Source organism: Camelus ferus, chromosome 6 (assembly GCF_009834535.1).
Source record: "Camelus ferus isolate YT-003-E chromosome 6, BCGSAC_Cfer_1.0, whole genome shotgun sequence".
In the NCBI taxonomy this organism is placed as follows: Eukaryota; Metazoa; Chordata; class Mammalia; order Artiodactyla; family Camelidae; genus Camelus; species Camelus ferus.
Genome location: NC_045701.1, coordinates 60,378,119 through 60,402,591, shown reverse-complemented (window position 1 = coordinate 60,402,591; position 24,473 = coordinate 60,378,119). Strand labels below are relative to the sequence as shown.

General features: G+C 36.5%; 2 protein-coding genes and 1 non-coding gene across 4 annotated transcripts in view; all 3 read right to left on the bottom strand.

The window, feature by feature from the left end:
* Positions 1-1,526, bottom strand: part of SYT16 (synaptotagmin 16) — a 224,177-nt gene extending 222,651 nt beyond the window's left edge. Inside the window, 1 exon segment of the mRNA XM_032482148.1 lies at positions 1,434-1,526. The gene's annotated coding sequence lies outside the window, so the exon portion shown is untranslated.
* Positions 1,403-24,131, bottom strand: SNAPC1 (small nuclear RNA activating complex polypeptide 1). 2 transcript variants are annotated; one of them, XR_004320736.1, is made up of 11 exons: positions 23,920-24,131; positions 20,730-20,889; positions 20,382-20,522; positions 19,601-19,705; positions 14,374-14,532; positions 12,774-12,842; positions 12,015-12,077; positions 9,278-9,428; positions 4,653-4,751; positions 2,277-2,430; positions 1,403-1,526 (listed from the first exon to the last, which is right to left on the bottom strand). XR_004320736.1 is itself a non-coding variant. In XM_006185742.3 (10 exons), the coding sequence occupies exons 1-10, from the start codon at positions 24,045-24,047 to the stop codon at positions 2,366-2,368; spliced, it is 1,140 nt and encodes a 379-aa protein (XP_006185804.1). In that variant the 5' UTR covers positions 24,048-24,131; the 3' UTR covers positions 2,012-2,365. The 2 variants fall into 2 exon arrangements, 1 of the variants encoding a protein (XP_006185804.1); XM_006185742.3 differs by lacking the exon at positions 1,403-1,526 and having other exon boundaries at positions 2,012-2,430.
* TRNAI-AAU lies at positions 15,897-15,968 on the bottom strand. Its single transcript has one exon. It is a non-coding gene; the product is annotated as a tRNA-Ile (tRNA).
* Positions 24,132-24,473: the final 342 nt, after the last annotated feature.

Below are 24,473 nucleotides of genomic sequence, written 5' to 3'. Positions count from 1 at the left end.
GCTTACTTTAATAGGTAACTAATATTTGGACAGCACATTTTAAACCCACTTAAAACACCACTGAAAACCCACTGTTAAAACACAAATATTTTCTATCTTAACTCTGTTCAGTAAGCTTCAATTTCACTTTTAAAGCAAATCTATTAAGTGCTTCACACCTTATCTTCAAAATATACTCATGAAAAACTTGCTATCAGTTAAAGCACCATACTCTGTCAGATGTAACCTTACAGCAACTCACATCAGCTTAGTATACAGTTTTGTTACTTTTATCTGTCTTTCTACATTTTCTGCTGTTAAGATTCGGGCTGTGTTCAACTGACAATTACAAAGACTGATAACTGGTGTAATGGAGGGGCCCTTGCAAATATCATTAGTAGGAATGTAAATTGGCAGCCTTTTTGGGATTCAATTTGCAATAATTATCAAAGTTTATATATACACACTGTTTGACAAACAAATTCATGGGTAGAATAGATTTATGCAACAAGAATACCAACATTAAGTTAGCCAAGATAGACACACAAAGAGGTCAATGCAGCATTGTTGGAAATAGTGAAAAATGAGACAGACCTGTAGAGAAAAGAGGGAACAGAGCAGGCCTGCTGTTCTAAGAAGGTTTGCTTGCAAGGTGGCCCTCGGCTGGAGTCTGGGAACCTGGCCAGTCAGCAGTTCCCTACACTACTACTATGAAGCTTTCCATAGAGATCCACACCTGGGTATATGAAGCCATCACGGAACTGATACACTACAGAATCCAGAGCCGCCCACAATGAGGCTCCATGGGTTTCAAATAAATTTTCATACTGTTTAAGACATCTGGAAGTGAGGTTTTACAGCTTGCAGTCAAAAGTATCCCTCTGGATTTCTGTCTCGTTTGGCTTATATAAAATGTCTCTGAAATTATAGGCCACAGCCCTGTATTTGTACCCCAGATGCAGCTAACTTTGTGAATGTGGGCAAGTACTTACCATCCTCAGGTACAGTTTCTTCACTGTACAAGTGAAATGATACCTTTTATAAGTATTGTTGTGGAAAAAATACGATGTCAATTTGCTGTGTTACTTGTATACTGTTTGTAAACTAATGAGCAGACAAATCCTAGCAAATGACCTGGTATACAAGTAGCCAATAATAGAACCAGGCACCCAAGTGCTCCAATGGTAGAATACTTAAACCCCAGAAGCTTGCCCAATATCCACATCATGAAAACTGCCCCTTCTATTACCAGAAACATCTGAAGTCAGTCAAGGGAAATAATTCTGTTTCACAGCTAATGTGATAGCATATATTCTAATAAAGGAAAATTTTCTCTGGGCTAGCATTAGTACTTTGATTTTAAAAGATTACGGATATCACACATTTTCACTCACAGGACACTGGCGGAATTCCTGAATATACAACCCTGGGAAACAACACGGAGCATAACCAACCGTAAGACAAGCTGAGCCAAGTGCATGATGTGGAGACGGTCTGCTGCCGGGGCAGTTCTCACAGCACGGCTGAAGCAATCTCCATGTAAATGTCTAGAATGAGGAATTAATGGAGGCACATTCACGAAGCCATAGAATTTTTTTCTATGAGCACCAACTTTCTGTACCATAGACACATTTCGGAATTTATATTACCACTCTTAAAGGTCTTATTAGAAATAATCAGTATTTAAATGTTGTACTTAGTGTGTTGACTAATCATATTGTATGCATATATGGACACATATATACATATATCTATACATACACAAGCATACATATATACATACATACAGAAATGTGAGGCCAAAGGGAGCTTTAAAACAAGCACTAAAGAATACTTAACTGATTACAAAAGTAAAACTGGGCTTCCTAACTTAACAACCACATAAGTTACTCACCATATAAGTTTCATATATTAAAAAATAAAGCAAATAAGGCAAAAACTTTATTGTATTTAACAATATATAAAGTAGTTAATATACACCATAAACAAATCCATTACCAAACTCTAGATACAAAATAATTAGCTATTTACATGTAATAAACAATACTTCAAGAAAAAAGATTTTAAATAGAATAGTTAATATTGCCATTAAAGAACTAAGACAAAAAGTTGTAGGAAACAGCAATAACCTGCAAATAAAGGATTATTTCTATTACACTCTAAATCCAAATTTTATCTTCATTTATGCATATTTCACAAAATAAAATGTTAGAATTAAATTTTAGAGTAAATTCTTATTTTATTTTTTGTACCTTTATTCTAGAACTAAAGTATTGCCATTTCAAAGAAATACCTACAGCTTCCCAGAAGAATTATTTTTAATACTTTCAGTCTTCCTGTTCAATACACAAAATATAAATCTTTTCTTCTACTGGAAAGCTCAAAATTAAGAACTCCACACCAGGCTCTTCTTTGTTTTGAGTTTTCTTCTCCTCTTGGATGCAGTCAACTCTAAAAACATAAATTAAGAAGTCTGTCAGGTCTAAAAAATAGTACTTAATTGGTAACACACATTTAAACTATATGGATTGGTATAACAGTAAGAACACCTGCATAGCCAAGATACAACAAGAAATCTTAAGTCTGACATACAACAATTTTTTTCCCTCAAAATGGTATTGCAGCCGTAAACTTACCAATGTAGATTTTGGTCATCCTAAATCCTACTTCATAATAAGATACACCAAGGTTGTTTCCTGTGGGTACGCCCTCCCTATAATTAGCATGGACCCAATGTGCCAGATCTGGAAGGTACCTGGGCCAGAGCTAAGAGAAAGTGACTAAGATTTCAATTGCTTCTCAATTAAAACTGACAATGTAACCAAAAACACTAGGACCACACATCTTTTTGGCTGCCATGACAAACACCATAACCAACACTCAAGTAAGTGTCTGTCTAAAAACAGCTGTGAACCCAAAAGTTACTGATCATTAAAAAATAAAGCAAATAACAGAAGATACCAAAACATGAAAATTATGGAAGATGTAAAAAAAAGTATTCCCCAGCAATGAAAATCGAAAGGAGAATGACAGGAAAAGTTAGAGAAAAGACAAAAAATACGAAGAATATATAAAAGTATTATATTGTAACATCTTTGTATGGTGATAGATAGTAACTAGACATATCATGGTGATCACTTTGTAATGTAGAGAAATATCACATCACTATGGTGTGTACCTGAAATTAACATAGTGATATAGGTCAATTACACTTCAAATAAGGGGAAAAAAATTTTTTTTTCAAGAGAATTAAATCCTCACCCTCCTCAGTGGGAAGTCAACAGATAATTCACAGAACTGAAATATGAAGTACCCATATATTAACATGTTACTTAGAAATACAGAGGTAATGACCAAAATACTTAGTAAAGAATTAAAAGTGGTTGTCTCTGGGAGTAAGAAATGGGAGTCAGAGTCAGAGGACTTGCTTCTTATAATAAGTATTATAAAACTGAATTGTAAAATTGTGTGCATATGTATTTATGATTTAATAAAAACCAAATTTTAAAAAATCACAAGCTGATAGATTTTGGAATAGGATTTGCCAGGCAGCCACAGGGTGTATATGTGTTTAACTGTTTATTTGCAAAAAAAAGCCACCGGACAAAACTAGGAAGCGACTGCTGTCTGAAACTCACCACAAGGCTGTAAAGGACTGTTCTATGCCGACATAAGCCAATCACAGAAGCACTCAGATTTCTGAAGGAACAAATATTCTGCTTAATGGTCTTTGTCTTCTGCATGCTTCCATAGCACCCTGTTTCTCTTTACCATAAGGTACTGAGTTGTTCTTCTCCCACATTAAACTGTAAGGTCCTTTGGGGCACAGACTGATCTGATTCATTAAATGAGATTTACTTATGTCCACTAGGAGCCACTCACTGTGCTCAGATCTACAATCACTGTGATCAAAATAAAATGGTTCTTACATTCTTATACTATATATCTTTATATTCCTGTACCTAGCTAAGCACTTGAAACACAGCAGGCACTCAATAAATGTTTGCCGAATGAATATAGAGCCATAATGAAAAAAGACATTAGGCATATTCTTAATACACATTATATTCATTATCATTGATGGATTACCAACTATCAAGCCTAGCCTGCTAAATGTAACTTATGCTCTAAATTACTACAATTATTACTAGAGATCATACTTATTTGAACTATTGTTTAATAAATAGTATAAACAAATTATGAAAACCACAGCAACACTAAAAGGTGTAACTATTTTAATTCATGTTGTGCCACTGACCACTTCGTTACAAGCACCATTTCCTACGTGAAAATTTTACATTTACTAGAACATGACATAAAGTATCTTTAACAATAAAATCTTTTTAAAGTTATATCCAGAAATTCATATTTTGTGAGGTTTGCCCTTTATTAGGAGTACATTTCAGACACCCTCACGATTAGGAATATTCACCTATAATAATGGTATTTTTCCCTATCCATCACATCTCACCTGGACTGACTGCTGCCTCTCCACACCCATTCATTCACTGGATTATCATTTACTTTAAGTGTCATGATTAAGAGTACAATTACACTAAAATTCTCCAACATGCCAAAGATAAAAGCATCACAGGGACGCGCAGGGGACCATGTTACTCACAGGTTCTAAACCTTGACGCTCTACAAGTAGTTTGACAAAATTTCACCTGTACCTGTTTCGCTAAAACTTTCATTCTCCTCTTCCTCTTCTGTAATTACAGGCATACTCAGACTCAGAGATTTATCTTCCTTATGCACATTCTGCATGCCACCTGGAAACAGTTGAAAAGTGATTTTATATGAAAACAAAGAATGTTAATCATTGAGAAAAAACTACACAAATAATGATATTATTTCAATAACAAAGATTAGATACTTAAACTAAGAGCTAAAAAACTGTAATGGTAAATAGAAATATGCATATTAAAAAACATATCTTTATAAAAGTGTTAATACATTGTATCTATAAGAAAATGGAGGAAAAGGGAAATAAATTAGCCAAACATAGATTACTCATCTTTATTACACACAGCACAGGTAATATCTGCAGACATCAGGGAATAATCATGTGTGTTACTTCAACTTTATTAAGTAACCACAAATGTAATTCTAAATTTAATAGCCTTGTTTTTGAAGCAGACATACTTCTTTGTATCACCACAGATGCTCTACAAGATATATTTCCCTTAGTCATAATTTGCCAGGAATTTTCCATTTTCCAAAACATTGGAGTTTTTCTACAGTAACCTTCTGTTGCCTGAAGAAATATCCTAATCAAATTATCAAATATCAATGTCATTTCGGGTCTCCTTCAGCATGTAACTTCCCTGTCCCAACAGCAGCCCCCACACACTTCTCCCTCTGATGCTTTATTCTTCTCCACAACACTTTAACCACCTGATACCTTGTATATTAATTTGTCTGCGTACAGCCTGCCTCTTCCCACTACAATGTATGCTACACAAGGATAGATTCCAGTTTGTTTAAGTTGATGTATCCCCAGCATTTAGAAGCGTGTCTGGCATATAGCAGGTCCTCAACAAACAGTAAATGACCAAATATGGATTCAACTACTTTATAACACAGCATTTCACAGAGTATATATGTTAATAAGTACCTGCCAGCACAGGAGGCAAGAAATTAAATGAAAATGAGTTTAAGCTTTCTGCTCTGAACACATTATGCTGGGATCTTAATGGGGTGCAGATTTTAGGGAAGAAATAGATTGCTCTAAGATACAGCTGAGTAAACTGTTGCAATAAGCTTCCATGTTAAACACAGTTCAAACTTAATAAAATAATATCAATTTCTCATCAAGTTATTAAAATAGAATTTTACCTTTACTTGGAAGTCTTTAGTATTAACTACAATAATTTTTACATGATTTTTTAAGATGATAGATAATCTTTCAGGAAATCTATTTCCATATCGAATCATCACTTTTTTTGGCAGGTGGGGAGGTTTTGAAACTATAAAATTTTTCAGTTGTTCACAAAATTATAATCAGTACAATCTATCCAAAATTACTAATACTGTCTTCACAATCTTGTAGTCATGTCCATCCATATCAACTATTAATGATTTTTTTAAAATCCACATTTACAACCTAACTGAATCTATGCAACAATGTCAAGTGGAAGGATTTCTGAGTTAAAACCTGTCAGCCGTGAAACAAACCTTCATCTAATCACATAAGGATTAAATGCATCTTAGAGACCTATTTCTACACTAAATCAGTAAGTTCACAAAATGAAAGCAACATTCTCTAAAAGCTTTTAAAAACAAAATACAATGCTTTACCCGCCTATCATGCAGCCAGGACCAAGAAGTGAACACACAACACTGTAGTATGTTTATCTCAAAGTTCACATATAAATAAAAGCTCATGAACCTCAGTCATAGATATGTTCCTCAGGCCTTTATGCAGAACCTAATTACATTTATTTTACATAAAACTGGAATGAATGGCTGACCAGTTTCTTAAACCATTACAGTTAAAAAGCAGCAGCAAAAGGGGAAAAAAACTGCTACCAGCCTGCACACTGAGAACAGAAAAAAGACACCCACCACAACAAACGTGACAGAGAAACGTTAAGAACTGACAAGGGACTGCAGCACGAAGCCGTGAGTGTAACGATAAACTGCCCAACACACTTTGGATATTTCTTGATAGGATCCTTATATTTCAAAACCCAGTAAAGTAATATGCTCATGACAACCCTCAATCATAAAGGGAAAATTAAATTATGTGCAGGATCCACTGTTCTGGATAACAGCACATACATACACTTCAGTATTTTTCTAATTATAAAAATGATAAATGCACAGCAAAGAAAATAAGAAATGTATAAAGAAGAATTTAGTATGTTTTAGAAAGATATCAACCTGAATGAACTTTTAAAAAGGAGATTTTGACATCTAAATCATTAACCTCAGCTAGCCACAAAACTAGCTCCCAAGAGCGTGTCAAGGCAGACAGTTTTACTATGCTCAAAGCTGATCATGTGGGATGCAATTCTAAGTAACAGACCACTGCTCATCTCAACACACACGATCACTAGACATGCAGCCAGAATACAAGTATTCAACCGTATGTCTGACTGGGGCTCCAAATCCGTATTTCCAGTTACTTGAGAGCTAGCAAGTATGGCAGTTAAAGATTCAGTCTTGGATTCAGACAGACTGCCATTCAAGTCTCAGCTCTATTTACTAGTTAGGTGACCTTGGACATGTGAAAAAGTTTGGCAGATAATAAGTGTTCCACAAATAACAGCTGTTAATCATCGTCACCCTCATACATCATCATTACTATTACTGATGTTGTGTTCTAGGAATGGTGAACAGCTATAGCTTAAGCTTAAATAATACAAACATAGGTAAACCCAATCAATATACTTGAGCACCTATTTATGTTCTAGACAGCTATTACAGGAATTGAGCCTGGAAAGGCACATTGCAGCAAATTCTCCCCCAAATGAAATCTTCATCCTGTGATCCTAATTCTGTTAAAGTTACCAGCATTCCCCTAGCTGCTGAGGCATTAAGCTTCCTTTCTCATCCCTCTCAATCAGCCTCTATATTTGGTCACCCGGAGATACCGACTGGCTCTCCTCTCTTAGTCTGCTTGTCTAATTCCTACAAGCAGTAGGTGCTCAAGCACCTGGCCAGATCCTCATTACTCCCCAACAGCCTTGTGCTCAGTGTTCCTATGTTCAGTCTGTTCCACCTACCTACCATACTACTCCCAGACTGATGTTCTTCAAAGAAAGCTGGTCATACCACTTTCTTGCTCAGAAGTCTGCCTACTAAATCAAGTCCAAACTTCTTGGTTCCACATTTAAAGCCTGTTCACAGTACGATGCTCAACATATTTTTCTCCATGAACCGTAACTCTTCAGCACATCCTTTACACTCCAGGCAGAGTGGACTGCTCACACGCTGCTGTAAACTTCTGCATACAAATTTCTGTGTGACAAGTTTTCATTTCTCTTGGGTAAATACCAAGAGGTAGGACTGCTGTTTCATAGTAAGTATATGTTTAACTTTATTAGAACTGCCACACAGTTTTCTAGAATGACTATACCATTCTGGCTTCCCACCAGAAGTGAATGAAGGTTCCAACTGGTCCTAAAATATTTACTATCTGGCCCTTTACAGAAAGTTTGCTGACTCCCTAAATCTAGAGGACTTTTTTTCTAGTCAAGAATGGATGCTGGATTTTTATCATATGTCTTCTTGGGTAATTATTAAAATGAGTTCCCATTTTTCCCTTTAACATATTTATATGGTAAATTATATTGACAGATTCCTAAGTGCACCATCCCTGCATCCTAGAATGACTGCAGTCAGTCTAGCTGTTCTGTCTCTGAGATTCTTTTGATACATGTAATACTTATCAGTGAGGTTGGTCTAACAAGTGCTCTTCACATCTGCTAGCTTTGTAAAGAGAACTAAAAAAAAATTCTCCTTTTGAAGTTATTTCCTGATTATCCTTAACAAATGTGGTATCTCCAACTCTGAATTCTCAGTGCACTACAAGCATTATGTTATGGAACTGAATCATATCTGGGCTATGATTAAAGGTATTTAACTTTAATTCTCCCCTACTGCCTCAACATAGGGGAAAAAAAAAAAACATGTTAAAAGGTTATAATATACCTTCATATACTGCTGCAGTAGCTGGAGTGGGTTCTTCTATGAGGCACTAAGTATCCACTGTTTCTAGTGCTCCTTTTTCTCCCTGAGCCTGCTAATCAGATTCCAACTTCATATAAGGTGAATATACATTATGTGTGCAATGTTTAAAAATTAAACTATTGATATATATAGTTACTTCTTTAAAAACCAAATACCAAAGATAATTTTATAAACTATTTCAAAAGAAAAGTAGGTACAGCTTAATTAGTGCAGCTAATAGAAAATATGGTTTATACAATGTATTTATTACTTATTATACCTTATTCTACACATAAGTTTGATTCACACAAAAAAATACCAATAAAGTATGCTCTGGATAATTCTAGACTGATTCTATAATTATCTATATCACTTTTGGCAAGTTATTTAATCTTTATGGGCCTAAATTTCATCACCTATGAAATGACAAATCTGATGACTCCTAGGGTCCCTTGCAGCAATAAGATTCCAAGAATCTAAGATAACTTATTTATTTTAATATTAAATCCCACAAGGTTCTCAAACAAATATCTAATTCTTTTTAATAAAGAAAACATGGTGAGGAGAGGTTGCAAACACCCATTTTCCCTTTCTAAGTCTCAAAAAGACTTTAAAAAGTTACCTCTGTTTCTGGAAGATGTCTTCCTTCCTGCCGATTTCAGTGTTTCTCTGTTTCTTTTTTTCCTAGTTGCTTTGATTTGTCCTTGACCAGATGCAGAATCAGAGTCAGAAGAGTCAATTTTGACCTGACGATGCCTTCTTGACTTGGATGCCTAAAGAGTCAGAAATCCCATTAACCACAGTGAATCACAAGATGAATCCAATGATGATTTAGAGAAAGACAAAATACACAATCAAAGATGAGGAAAGAGTTACAGAAATACTTGTCATAAAGTACTCTACCATTACACTGGCTTGCTTAATACCTGTCACATGTCTATACTCCTATCTTTACAACAGGGAGAGTTCCCTGCAGTGGTCATCATCATCTACTCAAACTGAGTATAAAATAAACTTGTTGGGTTAAAATGTTATAGTTACATACTGAGACATCAAGGTGTAAAGGACAAGTCTGTTTGTTTTTTTTAAACAACCTAATAACCTATTCCCCTTTTCTTCTAATAACATTTTATTTCCTTAGTTAGCACCATGTATTTCAAGTGGAACTACTTTATGCCTGGCTCCATGAATGGCTAAAAAGCCCCGATCCAGTCAAAATTAGCTTCACATCCCCATGGCCACAGTGATTCGTTCAGGGGTGGGTATGTGATCTGTGTCACAGCTGACCTAACTCAATTTTAAAATTCTGTTTAAGTTTTAGGAAAGAAAATTCTCCCTTTCCACCGAACCTAAAGCTGGGAACATGCAAGGCTGGAGCTGTCACAAACAGCCCACAAAGACAGAGAGAGCAACATAAAAGGTGAGGCACGGAGGGACAGTCCAAGGACTTTCTGTTACACCATCAGTGAATTCCCTTATTTTAGCTTAAGCAGAGTCCTGACTAACACAGGAGTTCTCAATTAATGTCATACATGTGATACAGGTATTAACAATGGTTTAAAAGCTGCCATGCACTTATGTTAATTGTACCTCAATAATCAGAAAACCACAACTATGCAATGACATACTCTAATAAAAATTTATAGGGGTTATAATCTGTTTAATAATTTCTTCTAAAGTATTTCATAATGTCTTAAGAAATATATTAAGCAACAATTAGCCTATATGATATGGAAATAGTTCTGGTTTAAAAGAATTGGGGATAATTACCTTATTGTCCCTGGTGCTTTCATTCAACAATACTTTGCACTCAATTTACTGTGGCACAGCAAATACATAACACTTAACTAATCTAGAGTCACTTTTAATTTTTTCATTTATTCCTTTTTATTTCTACAACCAGAAAATGACAGTAATTTCCCACTGCATAAAGACATTCTTAGATTCATGAAAAAAATCCAGAAAAAAAAAATATGGATTAAGCACATAAGTTTATCAGTGCTCCTTCCTGAAACCCGACTAAAATGAAGGTAAAGGAATAACAATGAGTAAACTAACAAAACATAAATAATAGGATACAATGCAGCTGTAAACAGAAAAGCCCAAAATTTTGGAAGTGGGAGAGTAAGAGCTGACTTAGAATGAAGAAAGCTGAAACCTAACTGCCTGTATTGAGGAAGCTACTGTAAGGCAAGCTGACCCAGGTGGGTCAGAACTGGCGTCATCAGAATTGGGACTGAAAAATGAGTGGATATGCGAAAACCCTGCATAAGGAACAGTATCCCATTCCCCAGCCTCAAAGCTGAACTGACCTCTTCCTGCAGGAAACAGGAGGTGTGCTCTCCAGCAGGGCTAAACGAGAGAAACAGAAGGCTTGGGGAAACTGGTACAGCTACGGAAGGGCAGAAAGCCTCCCACTGGACATCGGGAGGCTGAGTGAAACCTCCATAAGGAACGAGCCTGTTGGCAGATTCTCTGCAGGCTCCCCAAACGCTGGCTTATTTACCACTTTCCTCCCCAAGACGAAGAAATGGAAGCCTGCCTGCTCCCTGGTAAAAATGACTAGATCCAAGAAAAACACTGAGGCTAAAAAACTCTCTCTCCACATGACCACTCTTAAATATGACCTGAGACTCTCCAAAACTTTGAAAAAAGCCAACTGAGTGAAAGACAGAGGACAGAGTAAACAAAACCAGGTACTCTAGGGGAAAAGGAGGAAACTTCAAAAAAAAACTGTAGTTAACATCCTCAAACAGATAAACCTATTGCAACCAGAAAAAAAAAAATTATAATAATAAAGAATACATTTTTTTAAGTAAGAAAAGATTCACAGAACAACAAAGAAATCTTAGTAATGAAAAAAAATGTCAGGAGAAATAATAGAAAGAACAAAAATGCAGCAAAGCATACTACCAAAGAAACAATACAAAAAATTCCTCAGAACTGAAGGCTATCAGATCCAAAGTATGACCAGCATGAGAGCTAAGGACACTGATGAAAAAAAGGTATACCAAGGTACACTGTCATGAAATTCCAGAACTCCAGGGATAAAGAGAAAATTCTAAAACCTTCCACGATCAGCAATACCAGAGGCCAGAAGACAATAAAGAACAATGACTTCAAAATTCCTGATAAACACTGAAATAACTAAAAGAAAACAAGTTGAAGAGGGCCACCTCTTAAGATGAGGAGGACGGGGGCAGGACGTGGCACCGCAGTAACGTGTTGGAACATATGAGCCACTGAGTATTACTAGATTTTTAAAACTATGTACAGGTATTACTTTGATGAAAAAATTAAAATGTAAATAAAAAAGCATCAAGTACATTTCTAAATTATTTATTAAATAAATAACTTACCTGAGCAACAACTGAAAAGGCCTTTGATTTTATTTTCGCTAATGATTCTGCCCTTTCACATCTCTGCAAGCAAAAATAAACAGGAAGGGGAAAAGGTCAAAACACATAAACATTAAGTGAAATTATGAATTCCCAACCATTTTTTTATTAGAAATCAGGTGTGAGACAGAAGGCAGGGAAAAAGAAACTAACATTTATTGGACACACTCCAACAGGTGCCAGGGTAACACACCCACGGCTCCCAACTGTTCTCACTCAGGATTTAAGGGGGATAAATGAACGAGAGGCTTGGAGATCAGGCCATTCCCTCCTCATTTGCCTGTGCCCAAAGATGCCTCCTTGCCTCATCCGCTAAGACGGATGAAAACTATGGAGGCAGAAACCAGTACAGTAAACAGAAGCTTGAGCTCCACCCCGGCTGAAAGGCTGACAGGAAGTTAGAAAAGACACAGTAGTACCAAAGCCTCACTCTGCTCCCATAAGGGCTGAGGGCACCTTCCAGAGTCATCCTTCCCCTTTCCCGCGGAAAACTGTTAATATCCTCACTCCCAGTCTCCACCTGATGTGGTCTTTCACAGGTTTCCAGTGAAGGACAGACTAGCTCTTCATAGAACCTGTTACAGAATCTTCTGAGATATGTATTATAATACGGACCACAGCGCATTATGTTTAGTATACAGAATCACAGCCACACGTGAAATGAAAAGAAGCTAACCAAACTAATGCCCCACAAGCAATCATATACGGAATTTTTCTGACCTCTGATCCTTGTGAATTTCCTTCACTCTTTTCTTCTCCATCTTTAACTTTAGATTTCAAGGATAGATTCTGTAAGATCAAAAAAGTTATATATTCATATTTACAATTCAAATTAACAAAAAATTAACTGAAAATCAATTTCAGAACAATGAAAATCATTTACTTTTAATTACTGAAAACCTAAAAGAATATTTCACAGAATTGCAGCATGGTTTACCACCTAACATGAAGATCATGGTAAGGTTTCAGAATAGTTATAAAACTTACCAAAAAAAAGCCTAAATCCTCCAAACTAATAAAGAATAACATGCACTTTATGTGATAGTAAGAAAACTAGTTTATTCTTCCTCCCTTCAGGTTTTCAAAGGCCTTTGTAACGCTCATTAAAGAGAGTTATTAAAAGAGAGTTTTCTAATAGATGTTTACATTAAATGCCTAGGTCATCTGTGTAACGCATTTGCAGCACTTAAGAGTATTCAAACATTCTAAAATGTACTCTCATTAAAATAAATGTGCAAAGAGGAAGCAAACTATTTTCTTCTTCCCAAGGCTGTCATGTCCTCATCACTTTCCTTATTTATCTTTTCTAAAATTGAGTTTTGAGCTATCTCCCTTTATGTAAGCCAAAAAGTAGCAACACATCCTTCTGACAAATAATATATAACAATCCCTACTTAGCATTTGTGAAAACACAAACACATTATCAAACACATAATAGCAAATCAGAAATGATCTGTTTTTTCATTTTTTTTCCTAGAAGTACTTAGTAAAATTAAATGGAGTAGTAGTTTCAAAGGTAAATTTAGCAAGGCTGGCCTTTAGGTTTCCAGAGTAAAAAAGCTTCTCCAACTGAAAAGGGTAATATGGAATATGGGCAGCTCTACCATCAGTATTTGAACCAGAAAATTAAATTGAAGATTTGTGCTGATAAGATCTGTCAATGGATAAACCAAGCCAGGTAGAAATCATGGTAAGCAGGGAAGCATGTGCCCTGTCACAATGGAAGAAGCTACCACTCAGGTCTAGCTGTCTGCTGCTGTGCAGCAAAGTAGGACCAGTGTTACCAAACCTCTCATTTAAAAAAGAAGTTCTAAAGGATGTCTGGAATTTTAAGTTAAAATCACAAATATTTAAATGTTGGTAATCAATTCAATTTTTAAAATGTTAGGAACAATACTATGCCAAAAAAAAAAGCATGTGCAGGATTTGACCCAAAGACTGCTAGTGTGCAACCTCTGGAAATGATAAATTATAAAGACTGTAATAAATCCATGGTATACCAAGATTACTTACTTATTCTTCTATAATTATGTAAACTATATATAAATGGACATTATTTATGTTATATAATTATTATTAATTTTAGTTGTTTATATATTATATAATTCTATATAAAATCCATTTGTAAGGTTAAATAACATCACACAGCTACTAACTGCCAAAGCTGGAACTAGAAAAGTAAAGCCCCGTCCGCATCTTAGCTTCACAGGGAGTAGCCAGTAAACAAGGCTGCCAGGCTGCCTCTCAGCATCATCACCCACATCAGGCAGTCAGGAATAATGCAAACCCAAAGTGAGACAGTAAAGAAGCAGTTACAAACCTTTCTGTCTTTGTGCCACTGCTGATGCTCCAAAACTATGTTCTTGATATTGTCAAAAAAATCATCCTTTATCAAGCTGAGGGCTTTGTCTGGATTGGACTTATCAACTGAAATTACATGTTTCATTCTCTGATAATGGTCATGAACATTCAGCATTTCCTGAAGGTGAAAAGATGAGTCTTTTAATTCAATTTTTGAGGAGAAACTTAAACACAAAACCAAAACAAAATAAGATCATCTTCCAAAGTGACAGAGTTGATAAGGAATAACATACTACAGTATATTGAAAATAATATAAAATCATGTAAAATACTACTACTTTATTAACGAAGAGGCCGCTTTCCAGACGTATGAAATCATCAAATTCAACTCAACAAACATTAGTGAATATACAATGTACGGAGAGACGTGGGGAAAGACTAGTTAACATAAGACTGAATTCCTAAATATGACAAAAACTATTTGTAGTGTAGTATACCTTTAAATATTACTACTGATAACTAAGATCACATTTTTATTTCATGCTGTCACAGCAGGATATTTACATAGTTCTTTACGATCAGCTGGAAATTCCTATTTAATAAAGTTCATGCAATCCGCCACAGAGATGTGCTGACTTTCACAAATCTCAAAGCTCTTGTGCCTGTCCCTGTAAGCTTCCTCATTACTTCAGAGCTAAGATTCAGGATTATATGAAATACAGTGATTTATGACACCATTTGAGGCATCAATTACTAATTAGACCTTCCTCCCCCAAAACCTCCAGCCAAATGGGCAGGTCTATGGGGTAAAGAAAAAGACAGCATACAGTAGGCAGACACAAGAAATCACATAAAACCAGCTCTGGGACTGGCTCAAGACCAGCTGAGAACTATGGACACTCCATCACAGAAGATCACTGCAATCTCTGCGTCATCTCCAAGACAAGTTACTTAATGTGTCTCTACATTTTGATGGACTTGATCAACATCTTTCCAAGGAACCCGGAACTGCTCAGGAGTGGTGTGTGCTCACATGTGCAGGATTTTCAGTGAGGAACAGTGTCCAGACATGGGGAGCCCCTACCTTTTTATACAGTACACTGTGCTGGATTCCTGTTATTTTACCTGCACTACAGTACAGAGCAAAGACCACTAGCTGGACCTGATTTTGAGCTTGAGTTGTGTCACTTGTTAGATTGTGACCTTGAGCAAATCCCTCAGTCTAGAATCACAATCCACAACTGTACAAAATGAAGTAAAGACACCTAATCTACTATAAAAGTATTAAGTGAGGTTTTACACATCAAAGTATTCTGTATAATGTAAGACATGAGACAAAAGTCAAAGGATTAAGAAAGAAAAGATAATGTATGGACTTTCATCTTTATATATATGGACATTCAAATCCAGGATCTGTACCTTTATGCAAATGACTTAACTTCTCTGAGCCTCAGTTTCCTTGTTTTTATTTATTTATTTAATTCTCTTTGTTTTTTGTAGTTTCTTTTGGTGGGTGGGGTAGTTTTTTTAATTATTAATTAATGAAGGTACTGGGAACTGAACCTAGAACCTTGTGCATATTAAGCACACACTCTACCACTGAGCTACACCCTCCCCCACCTTGTTTTTAAAATTGGGAAAATACCACCTTCTCTGAAGGGTTACTATGATGATTAGTGAGATAACATACAAAAAACATCGAGCATAGTTCCTGGCACTGTCCTGGCAATATAGTGGTGAAGACATTTATTATAATAATATTGGCATACTCAGCTATAAAGAACAGGGCAAATGGGCCTGCTGCATATTCTACATTAAATCATGATACTAATTCAGACTCTCCTTCTGTCAGGTCAAATGGGGCTCGGTTAGTCTCTGCCAGGGTAGAAATAAATTATATTATGGCTAATGGTGAATACTCAACATGTAATGCCATTATTATAACTGTATAAATGAAGAAACAGATTCAAAAATGAAATGGTTTGCCGAAGGTCATATTTAAGTAGGAGAGTTAGATTTGGAAATCAGATGCCTTTAAAAAATGGTAATTACGTATGGTGATGGATGTTAACAAGATTTACTGTGGTGATCATTTGGCAATATATACAAATATTGAATCATGATGTTGTATACCTGAAACTAAAATACTGTATGTCAATTATACTTCAATTAAAAAAAAAGAAATCAGATATTTTGATTCAATATTCTATTCCCTTGTTTTATTAGGCCCCCTTAACCACAAAAGAGAACTAATGAGTGGCAGAATCATGACCAGAATTCAAGTATGCTGACATCAAGATTTAATACATTTGCAGGAAGTAGAAGGAAAATAGCCAAGTATAGAATTTAAGGATTACCAATGAAAATCAGTCACAGGCTATATATGAGGATAGGAGAAATAGAGCCAACACAGGTATTGAAGGAAAAGGCTCTCAAAGCAGATCTGCGGCAAGCCAAAGATGTGAGATAAAGTCGGGATGCCTTCACACAGACTGCGCCATTTCTAGAAGCTTCCATGAATAGGTATTCCATAGCCTGTCCCTTCTGACCCTCCTCTGCAATCACCCTAAAAGAATATGGCTTTGTGCATCACCCCAGCTCTGTTCTCTAAAATCTCCCGTATCTGCTTGCTGACATATACAATTTATTTAACAGAAGAACCTTTAATTCAACACACTGGAGCAAGAGAGCTTAAAATGAAAGAGCATGTTTAACAAGGTATGTTGAAAAAAAATTAACATTCTACCACCAAATTAGTCAACAATCAAAAATTACAACCAACTGGGTTCAAATCATCTTTTTTTCACGAGGAGAATATTGATAAGAACAATGTCTGGCTATTCTAACACATTCTCTGCTTCTCTCTTTATAGTTCACATCCGTATTTCTTGGCAAACCCTTCCTGGTATCCCAAAATCTTTCGTTCTCTACGATAGCTATTCCAAATGTTCTCAATTCTTGGTTCCCACAGGAGGCCCTCTCTTAAAGTTCAGGCTGTTGGGTCTGATGCCTTCTGCTTCTTCACAACCAATAATATGAATCTATTTTCCCCTCCTTCCCTCAGGTTTCAAAGGAAGAAGTGTGCCTTCTGCTCAAGGCTAATCTCTCCGCCAGGCTCCTGTCACAGCCCCACCACCTCCTCCACAGCAGGGACCATGCTGCTTCTCTTCGACACAAACTCCCCTTCTAACTGGCTCCTGACTCCAAACCTACATATACACTTTAAGTCTCCCTCTCCAGTCTCCAGTACTTCTAAATGATTCCCCTCTGCCAAAAATACCAAATACAAATTCCTTCTACTATACAAAGCTCTTTTCTCACATTTTTCTACATGTAATCTCACACCTCTGTCTCACTCAGCTGCTAGAGGGCAAAGATCCTATTTCTTGTTATACCTCACTAGGTGTGTGCAATTGATGTATTTCTCACTCCATCCCAGCTCAGACAAGACCTTTCCTGTCCAAAAAACAGGCACTGCAGCCATACAGAACCTTGGCTCCCTCACTTCCTAACTTCACTTCTTTGTGCCTCTGTTTTTCTCAACTTTAAATCAGGGATAAAAACACCTACGTTAAGAAAAATTAACAAAAAATTAGAAATTGTTTAAAATAACTTTTGTTAAGAAGAATAAAATAATCTAAAACAATCTTGTACAGCTCCTGCAAAATACTACGTCTTTAGATATTTAGTAAACAATTTCCTTCTAATTCAGTACTTCTTAACATTCTGGGAGACACAAGCACCTTTGAGAATCTGAAGGTGGTTAGGGTACCGCACCCTAACCAAGCGTCCACACATACCGTAATTTTCATACAATTTAGGGGGGACAGGGATACAGGGACCATCTCAAGGCCACCCATGGGCCCAGATTAACAATTCTTAGATAAACAACAAGGACCTATTGTATAGCACAGGGAACTATATTCAATATCTTGTAATAACTTATAAGGAAAAGAATCTGAAAAAGAATATATATGTATATAACTGAATCACTTTACTGTACACCTGAAACTAACACAACACTGTAAATCAATTCTACTTCAATTTAAATATTTAATTAATTTTTTAAAATTCTTGCTCAAAAATAAGGCCAGTATACAGAGCAGACCCAGAGTGCTTACAAAAATCAATCTGCTACCTGAGTTAAAAAGTCACAGATGCAACGTGACAGCTGAAGCTATTAGAACATGGCAGCATCTAGAGCAGAGAAACATTTGAGCAAAGATCTGACCTCTCTTTCAATCCTGATAAAGAGAAAGACTGAATGGGGTTGGGGGAAAAGATAGTAACATTTATTGAGTCTACTCTGTGCCATATGCCACACTCAGCACTCTGCAGACGTAATTCAGTCTCAATTCTTACAAATGGATGAAATAAGGGTTGTAATCCTAATATTAGCGAGGAGGAAACCAAGGACCCCCACCTGCTCACACTCGCTCAAGCACACTCATGATGTATATATATGAATCCATTCTTTTAAAAAGGGAATGTATCACTGTAGCCCTTTAGTGGGGTTTTGTTTTAACCTCAGGGCAACTTTTCTACTCAGGTAAAACTCTGTATCACTACTTATCCATACAAAAGGAGATTTTTCTCAATACTGCACAACTCAAATAAAATAGCAAAATATATTAGTGGAAAAGCTTTTTTAAGATGATACCTCTTATCTTTAATTCTTGGTTTCAAATTTTTGTTTTATCAGAATAGCCTCACTGTTTCAATGGTGGGTTTTTACGTAAGTGTTATAAAAAGGAACTTAGGAAACAAACACATATTGTTAAAAAAAAATAATAAAAATAAAGTCACTTTAAATTCTTGTTTTATGACCTATCTAAAGTCAAATACAAATGGCGGGGGAGGTAGGTATAGCTCAGTGGTAAAGCACATGTTTAGCATGCATGAGGTCCTGGGTTCAACCCCCAATACCTCCAGTAACAAATAAAGAAATAAACCTAACTAGCTACACCCAACCAAAAAAAAAAAAATGGTGGTTTCAGTATTTGAATCTAAAGGTCCCTTAGTCCAAGTCCAATCTTCTACATCTTTTTGTTTCTCATTGTGTTTCAAGATTTACTCTATAAATTTTGATATATTTAGGGTGCAGTATTCCTGACACCTAGCATTCTATGATTGGTTAAAAGCATTAGAAAAATGTTCAATATCCAGTAGATAAAGATACAACCTCAATATATAGGTAAGAATAAAATGATTTTTTTTTAATTTCAAAAACATAAAAGCAAACTTACCTCTAATACATCAGAAGTGATAAGTTTCATTACACGATCATTTGGGTCTTTAAATTCTTCTGTAACTTCAGCTCGTTGAATTTTTTTCTTCATTCTGTATGACAGCTAAATAATAAGAGGGTCTTTTAAAGGATTATTTTAAGTACTGAAATAAGTAAGCCAGCAGTAAAAACTGTCTATCTGTAAACATGGATGAATAAAAAGCAGCTCTGAGTACATGTTTATTAAATAATCCATTTTCCAAAGACTATTAGACTTTTGAAATAACCCTTAAGATGCCAGGCCATATGCTTACAAATTCAAAGGAGATTCAGAGAAGTTACATGACTTGCCAGCTGATGGCAGAACCATAAATAGAACCTTGCAGTTCAAGTGTTCTTTCAATCTAATGTCTGAAACTATCTCAAGACTGAAGAAATATGTATTTTATCAGTGGAAGTTTCAACTTTTAAACCAACATTAAAATCCCTCAGTCCTCTTTCGGTAGCCTCTCTGATGTTTGAACAAAGGAGTAAGCAGATGCAGATACCCAATCTAATTTCCTCTCCTAATGATCTGCTTAAGATAGCATCCAGAAACACCGCATTTATAAGCAGGGACTGAATTTTTGTTTGCAAAAAAGAAAAAAAAAGTAATCAGAATGCATTTTCTCTTAATTGAAGACTTTCTACAAGTATTGGAAACTACGTAATATTCTTTCCACTTTCCGAAGGCTGAAGTACTTTATAGACAATGAAGCATAATTTCTCATTTTGAAACCAATCTATTTTGAATAACATACCAATTTAGGCATTGCTGTAAAGTGAAATGCTCTGTCTAGTCGTAGCTTCCTAAAAATATAAGCTGCATCAAAATGTTGTGCGTTTATCAAATCTTGCTGAAATTTTAAAACTTCATCCCAATCCTTCAGGGCAACTCTGATCTGCCAACAAGAGGAATAAAAAAAGTTGTTAGTAAATGTAAATCTTTTTTCACAAAGATTTTTATTATAATTTTGATTATAATAAAATTATATAATTATATAATTATAATTTTGAAACACTGGCATTTCTATTTAAGTCAATTTGCTCTGAAAATATTGTACCTGTTTCATATCTCTGCTGGAAGAAAACAACTCACCAAGTATTACCTTTTGTTTTGGTTGACACAGTTGGGTGTTATATAATCCATACAGCAGATACAAAGCACCAACTCTGATCTGGAAGGTGTACGGAGGTAAAAAATATCGCCAAGCCAAAGCTAAAGCTTCTTTTGTAAATGTGTTCTTTTCTAAATTTCTCATTCTACCACTAGAAAACAAAGAGAAAATATATTATGACTCTAAAAAAATAATGCACAAAAACTAGAAGAGGTATATATATACTTGCTTAAATAGCACCTGCTAGAAACTGGATGGGCATCCCACACCTGATCCTTTCATGATTAAAGCACAAAGACCTATTTTTCTGCTGTGCTGCTTACCCCCAGGCACAGGGATCCACTAGATAAATATGATGCGTCTTCCTAAATCATTAACTTTAGTACTGAATTGAGGAGCAAAAGGGGAGCAAAAGGAGTGGGGTTACAAATTATTACCGGTTAAGAATTTTAAATATTTAATATATTAAAATAACTATGGTTATGTTACAAATAAAATACAAAAGTATGTGCATTTTGACAACACAGAGTGACCCAGAAGGTATTATGCTAAGTGAAATAAGTTAGACAGAGAAGGACAAATTCTGTATGGTCTCACTTATGTGTGGAATCTAAAAACCAAAATAAACGAATAAACAAAACAGAAACAGACATGAATACAGAGAGTAAACTGGTGGATGCCAAGGGGAGGAGAAGTGGAGGGGTGGGCAAAATAGATAAAGGGGATTAAGAGATACAAACTTCCGGTTATAAAATAAGTAAGTCACAGGGATGGAATACGCAGCATAAGGAATAAACTCAATAATACATTAATTTTGTAAGGTGACAGATGGTTACTGGACTTGCAGTCAATCATTTCATCATGTATTTGATCACTACATTGTATATCTGAAACTAACATAATACTGTAAGTCAACTGTACTTCAATTAAAAGAAAATATGTACGCATTTTAATACATAATGAAGATTTCCCCCAATGCCCTCAACGAGTCACAGTAATCCTAATTTGTCCTTGAGAGAGCAAGGTGAAAAAGTCAGAGACCCACAGTACAATGTGACCCACCCTCCTCCTCCCAATTCTGCAGAGTAAAGGTCACCAAAGCAAAGAAGGAGCTGGCTAAGAAAGCAGACTCCATGACACTTCCAAAGCCTGGGCTCTTCAAATAATAAATATACTAAAGAATGCAAAATACATATTACAGTATTGGCAACTAAAGCAATTTCTAAAGAAAATCCACCACTCCTCAAATGGTCTCTACCTGTTTTCTCATTTTAGTTCCTTCCTCATTAGCTAAAAATTGGCAAACCCCAACATAATTTTTCTAAAGTACCACTTTTCCCAAGAAGGATACAGCTAAAGATCATGGGTTTTAGAAACTGTAAGAATATTCGTTTCAGTATCTGCTCTACCACCTACTAGTTGTGTGATCATGAAGAAATTCTTAACCTTCTTAAGCCTCAATTTCTTCATCTATAAAACAAGGATAATTACATCTGATCTCAGAGTTGCTCTAGGGATTAAATACAGTTATAAATGCATTACATTTAGTAGCCATTAAAAAAATTAGTTCCTCTCCTTTCATTCATTGTACAACAAATGGCTCCACATCCTCTATCCCCGGCAATGTACAAACTACACAGGTAATTATTTTATATCAACAAAGAGAAAAAAGAGAGTGTTTACATTTTATTCTGCAAAACATAGCGTTTTAATCACAGGGGCTTATGCATTCAGTCAATTATTCAGCCTTTTCAATATTGTATGTGTTATGCTAACAGATACCAGATTCCTCTAGTCACTCTCCTCAAAGATCAGTCTGGTGGAAGGAAAATTTTTAAAAATAATAATGAATATTTATTTATATATTTTAGAGTTCACTTAACATATACTAGCTCATTTAACCTTCAAAACTACAATATTAGGTATTATCATTGTCCTTATTTAACAGATACAAACTACTATATACAGAATAAACAACAAGGTTCTACTGTATAGCACAGGGAACTATACTCAATACCTTGTAATAACCTATAATGAAAAAGAATATATATGTGTAACTGAATCACCATGCTGTACACCAGAAATTAACAGAACATTGTAAATCAACTACACTTCGAAAGAAAGAAAGAAAGAAAGAAAGAAAGAAAGAAAGAAAGAAAGAAAGAAAGAAAGAAAGAAAGAAAGAAAGAAAGAAAGAAAGAAAGAAAAAGAGAGAGAGAAAGATAGATAAGGAAGCTCAGGCAAGTAACTCACTTAACTTTATCACAATTAGTGGACTCTGATTCAAATTCAGGCAGTTTGGCTCCATAATCTGTGCTCTTAACCACTACACTATACTGTTTTCTGAACTATACACTTACAATAAAATGTGGTTAAAGTGAAGAGATAGAATAAGCACAGAGTGCTACAGGAAAAAAAAAAATAGAACACGAACACCTTACTTAGTCTAGAAGGGCAAAGAAAGGCTTCTCTGAGGAATTGTCTTTTGAGCTGAAACCTGAGTTAAGAATAAGGTAGCCAGGCAAAGGGACTTGGGGGAAAGCTCCAGGCTGAGGAAACGCCTGGAGAGGGCCACCGCGGATGCTGGAGTCAGAAAGCGAGAGCACAGAGTGGACTGGTAGATGATGCTGCAACGATGCGCAGAGGCCAATCACGGAGGGTCTTGCCAGCTAGGGGATTTGAGCTGTATCCCAAAGGCAATGGAAACCACTGGAGGGTGGGAAGCGGGGACGTGACATGATCAAGTATGCACTTTAGAAAGATAACTTTGGTAGTTGTAGGCAAATTAATCCACTCATGCAGGATTTTGTCTTGCCTATGCTTTTGTTTTGTTTTTAAACATGGAATTCTAAGAAAACAAGACTGTTGCGGGGGGCAAATGTTGGTGACCCAGGATCAGAGTGAGGCTGAGGAGACGGAGAGAAGAGTTTACAAGGACGGCCAGGTAGAGATACACATATTGAGGAGGAAGTCGCAAAAGCATAGAATCCAAGCCAACGAAACCGCCCCGGGAAAGCGAGGAGCCGAGCACAACTGAAAGCACAGGGGAGATGGAGGCGGTGTTCAGGGACGGCCACTCTTCTCAGCCCTCCCAGGTGCGGCGGAGCGGAGAGGGAGGAAGAAACCTGCTACGCCGCCTCTGAGCGGGGAGAGCGGCAGGTAGCGGACAAGAAACACCCACCAGAAGATGGTCCCGAACTTCATGCTCCGCCAGAGTTCGGTGAAGTCCTCAAAGCGCACGCTGTCCATCTCCTGGAAGCGGCTGAGCAGCGCCTCACAGTCGGTCCGTAAGCCTGCAGGAGTCCCCATATCTGCAAAGCACGCACACCAGCCGGCGCCGGTAGCCGAGAAAACCCGGCCCCGCCGCCCCGCCGCCCCGCCCCTACGACGTGACGCACACGCTCTCCGTGACGTATTATCCGGCCCCTTCAGCCCTGCCTCCAACCAGGGTCTGCCCAAGATATCGCGATGTTTGCTGCGCGTGTATTGTCGCGTCTGTTATAGCGGTTCCCCTGTGTTAGAGAAGGCAGAGGGACATTTAACGACGCTGAGGAAGTTTACGTCTCAAATGGCCTGTGAGCCCAGGAAGGATTTTAGGTCTACGTTAGGCTAGCTTATGTAACCTGATATTACCCTTAACTATCAACTTTCCTTTGAAGTGATACAAAAATTTCAGAAGCCAATTTTTACAGCAGTAGCCTCAGCCCACCCCCACGTGGAAAGAGGATCTTAGAG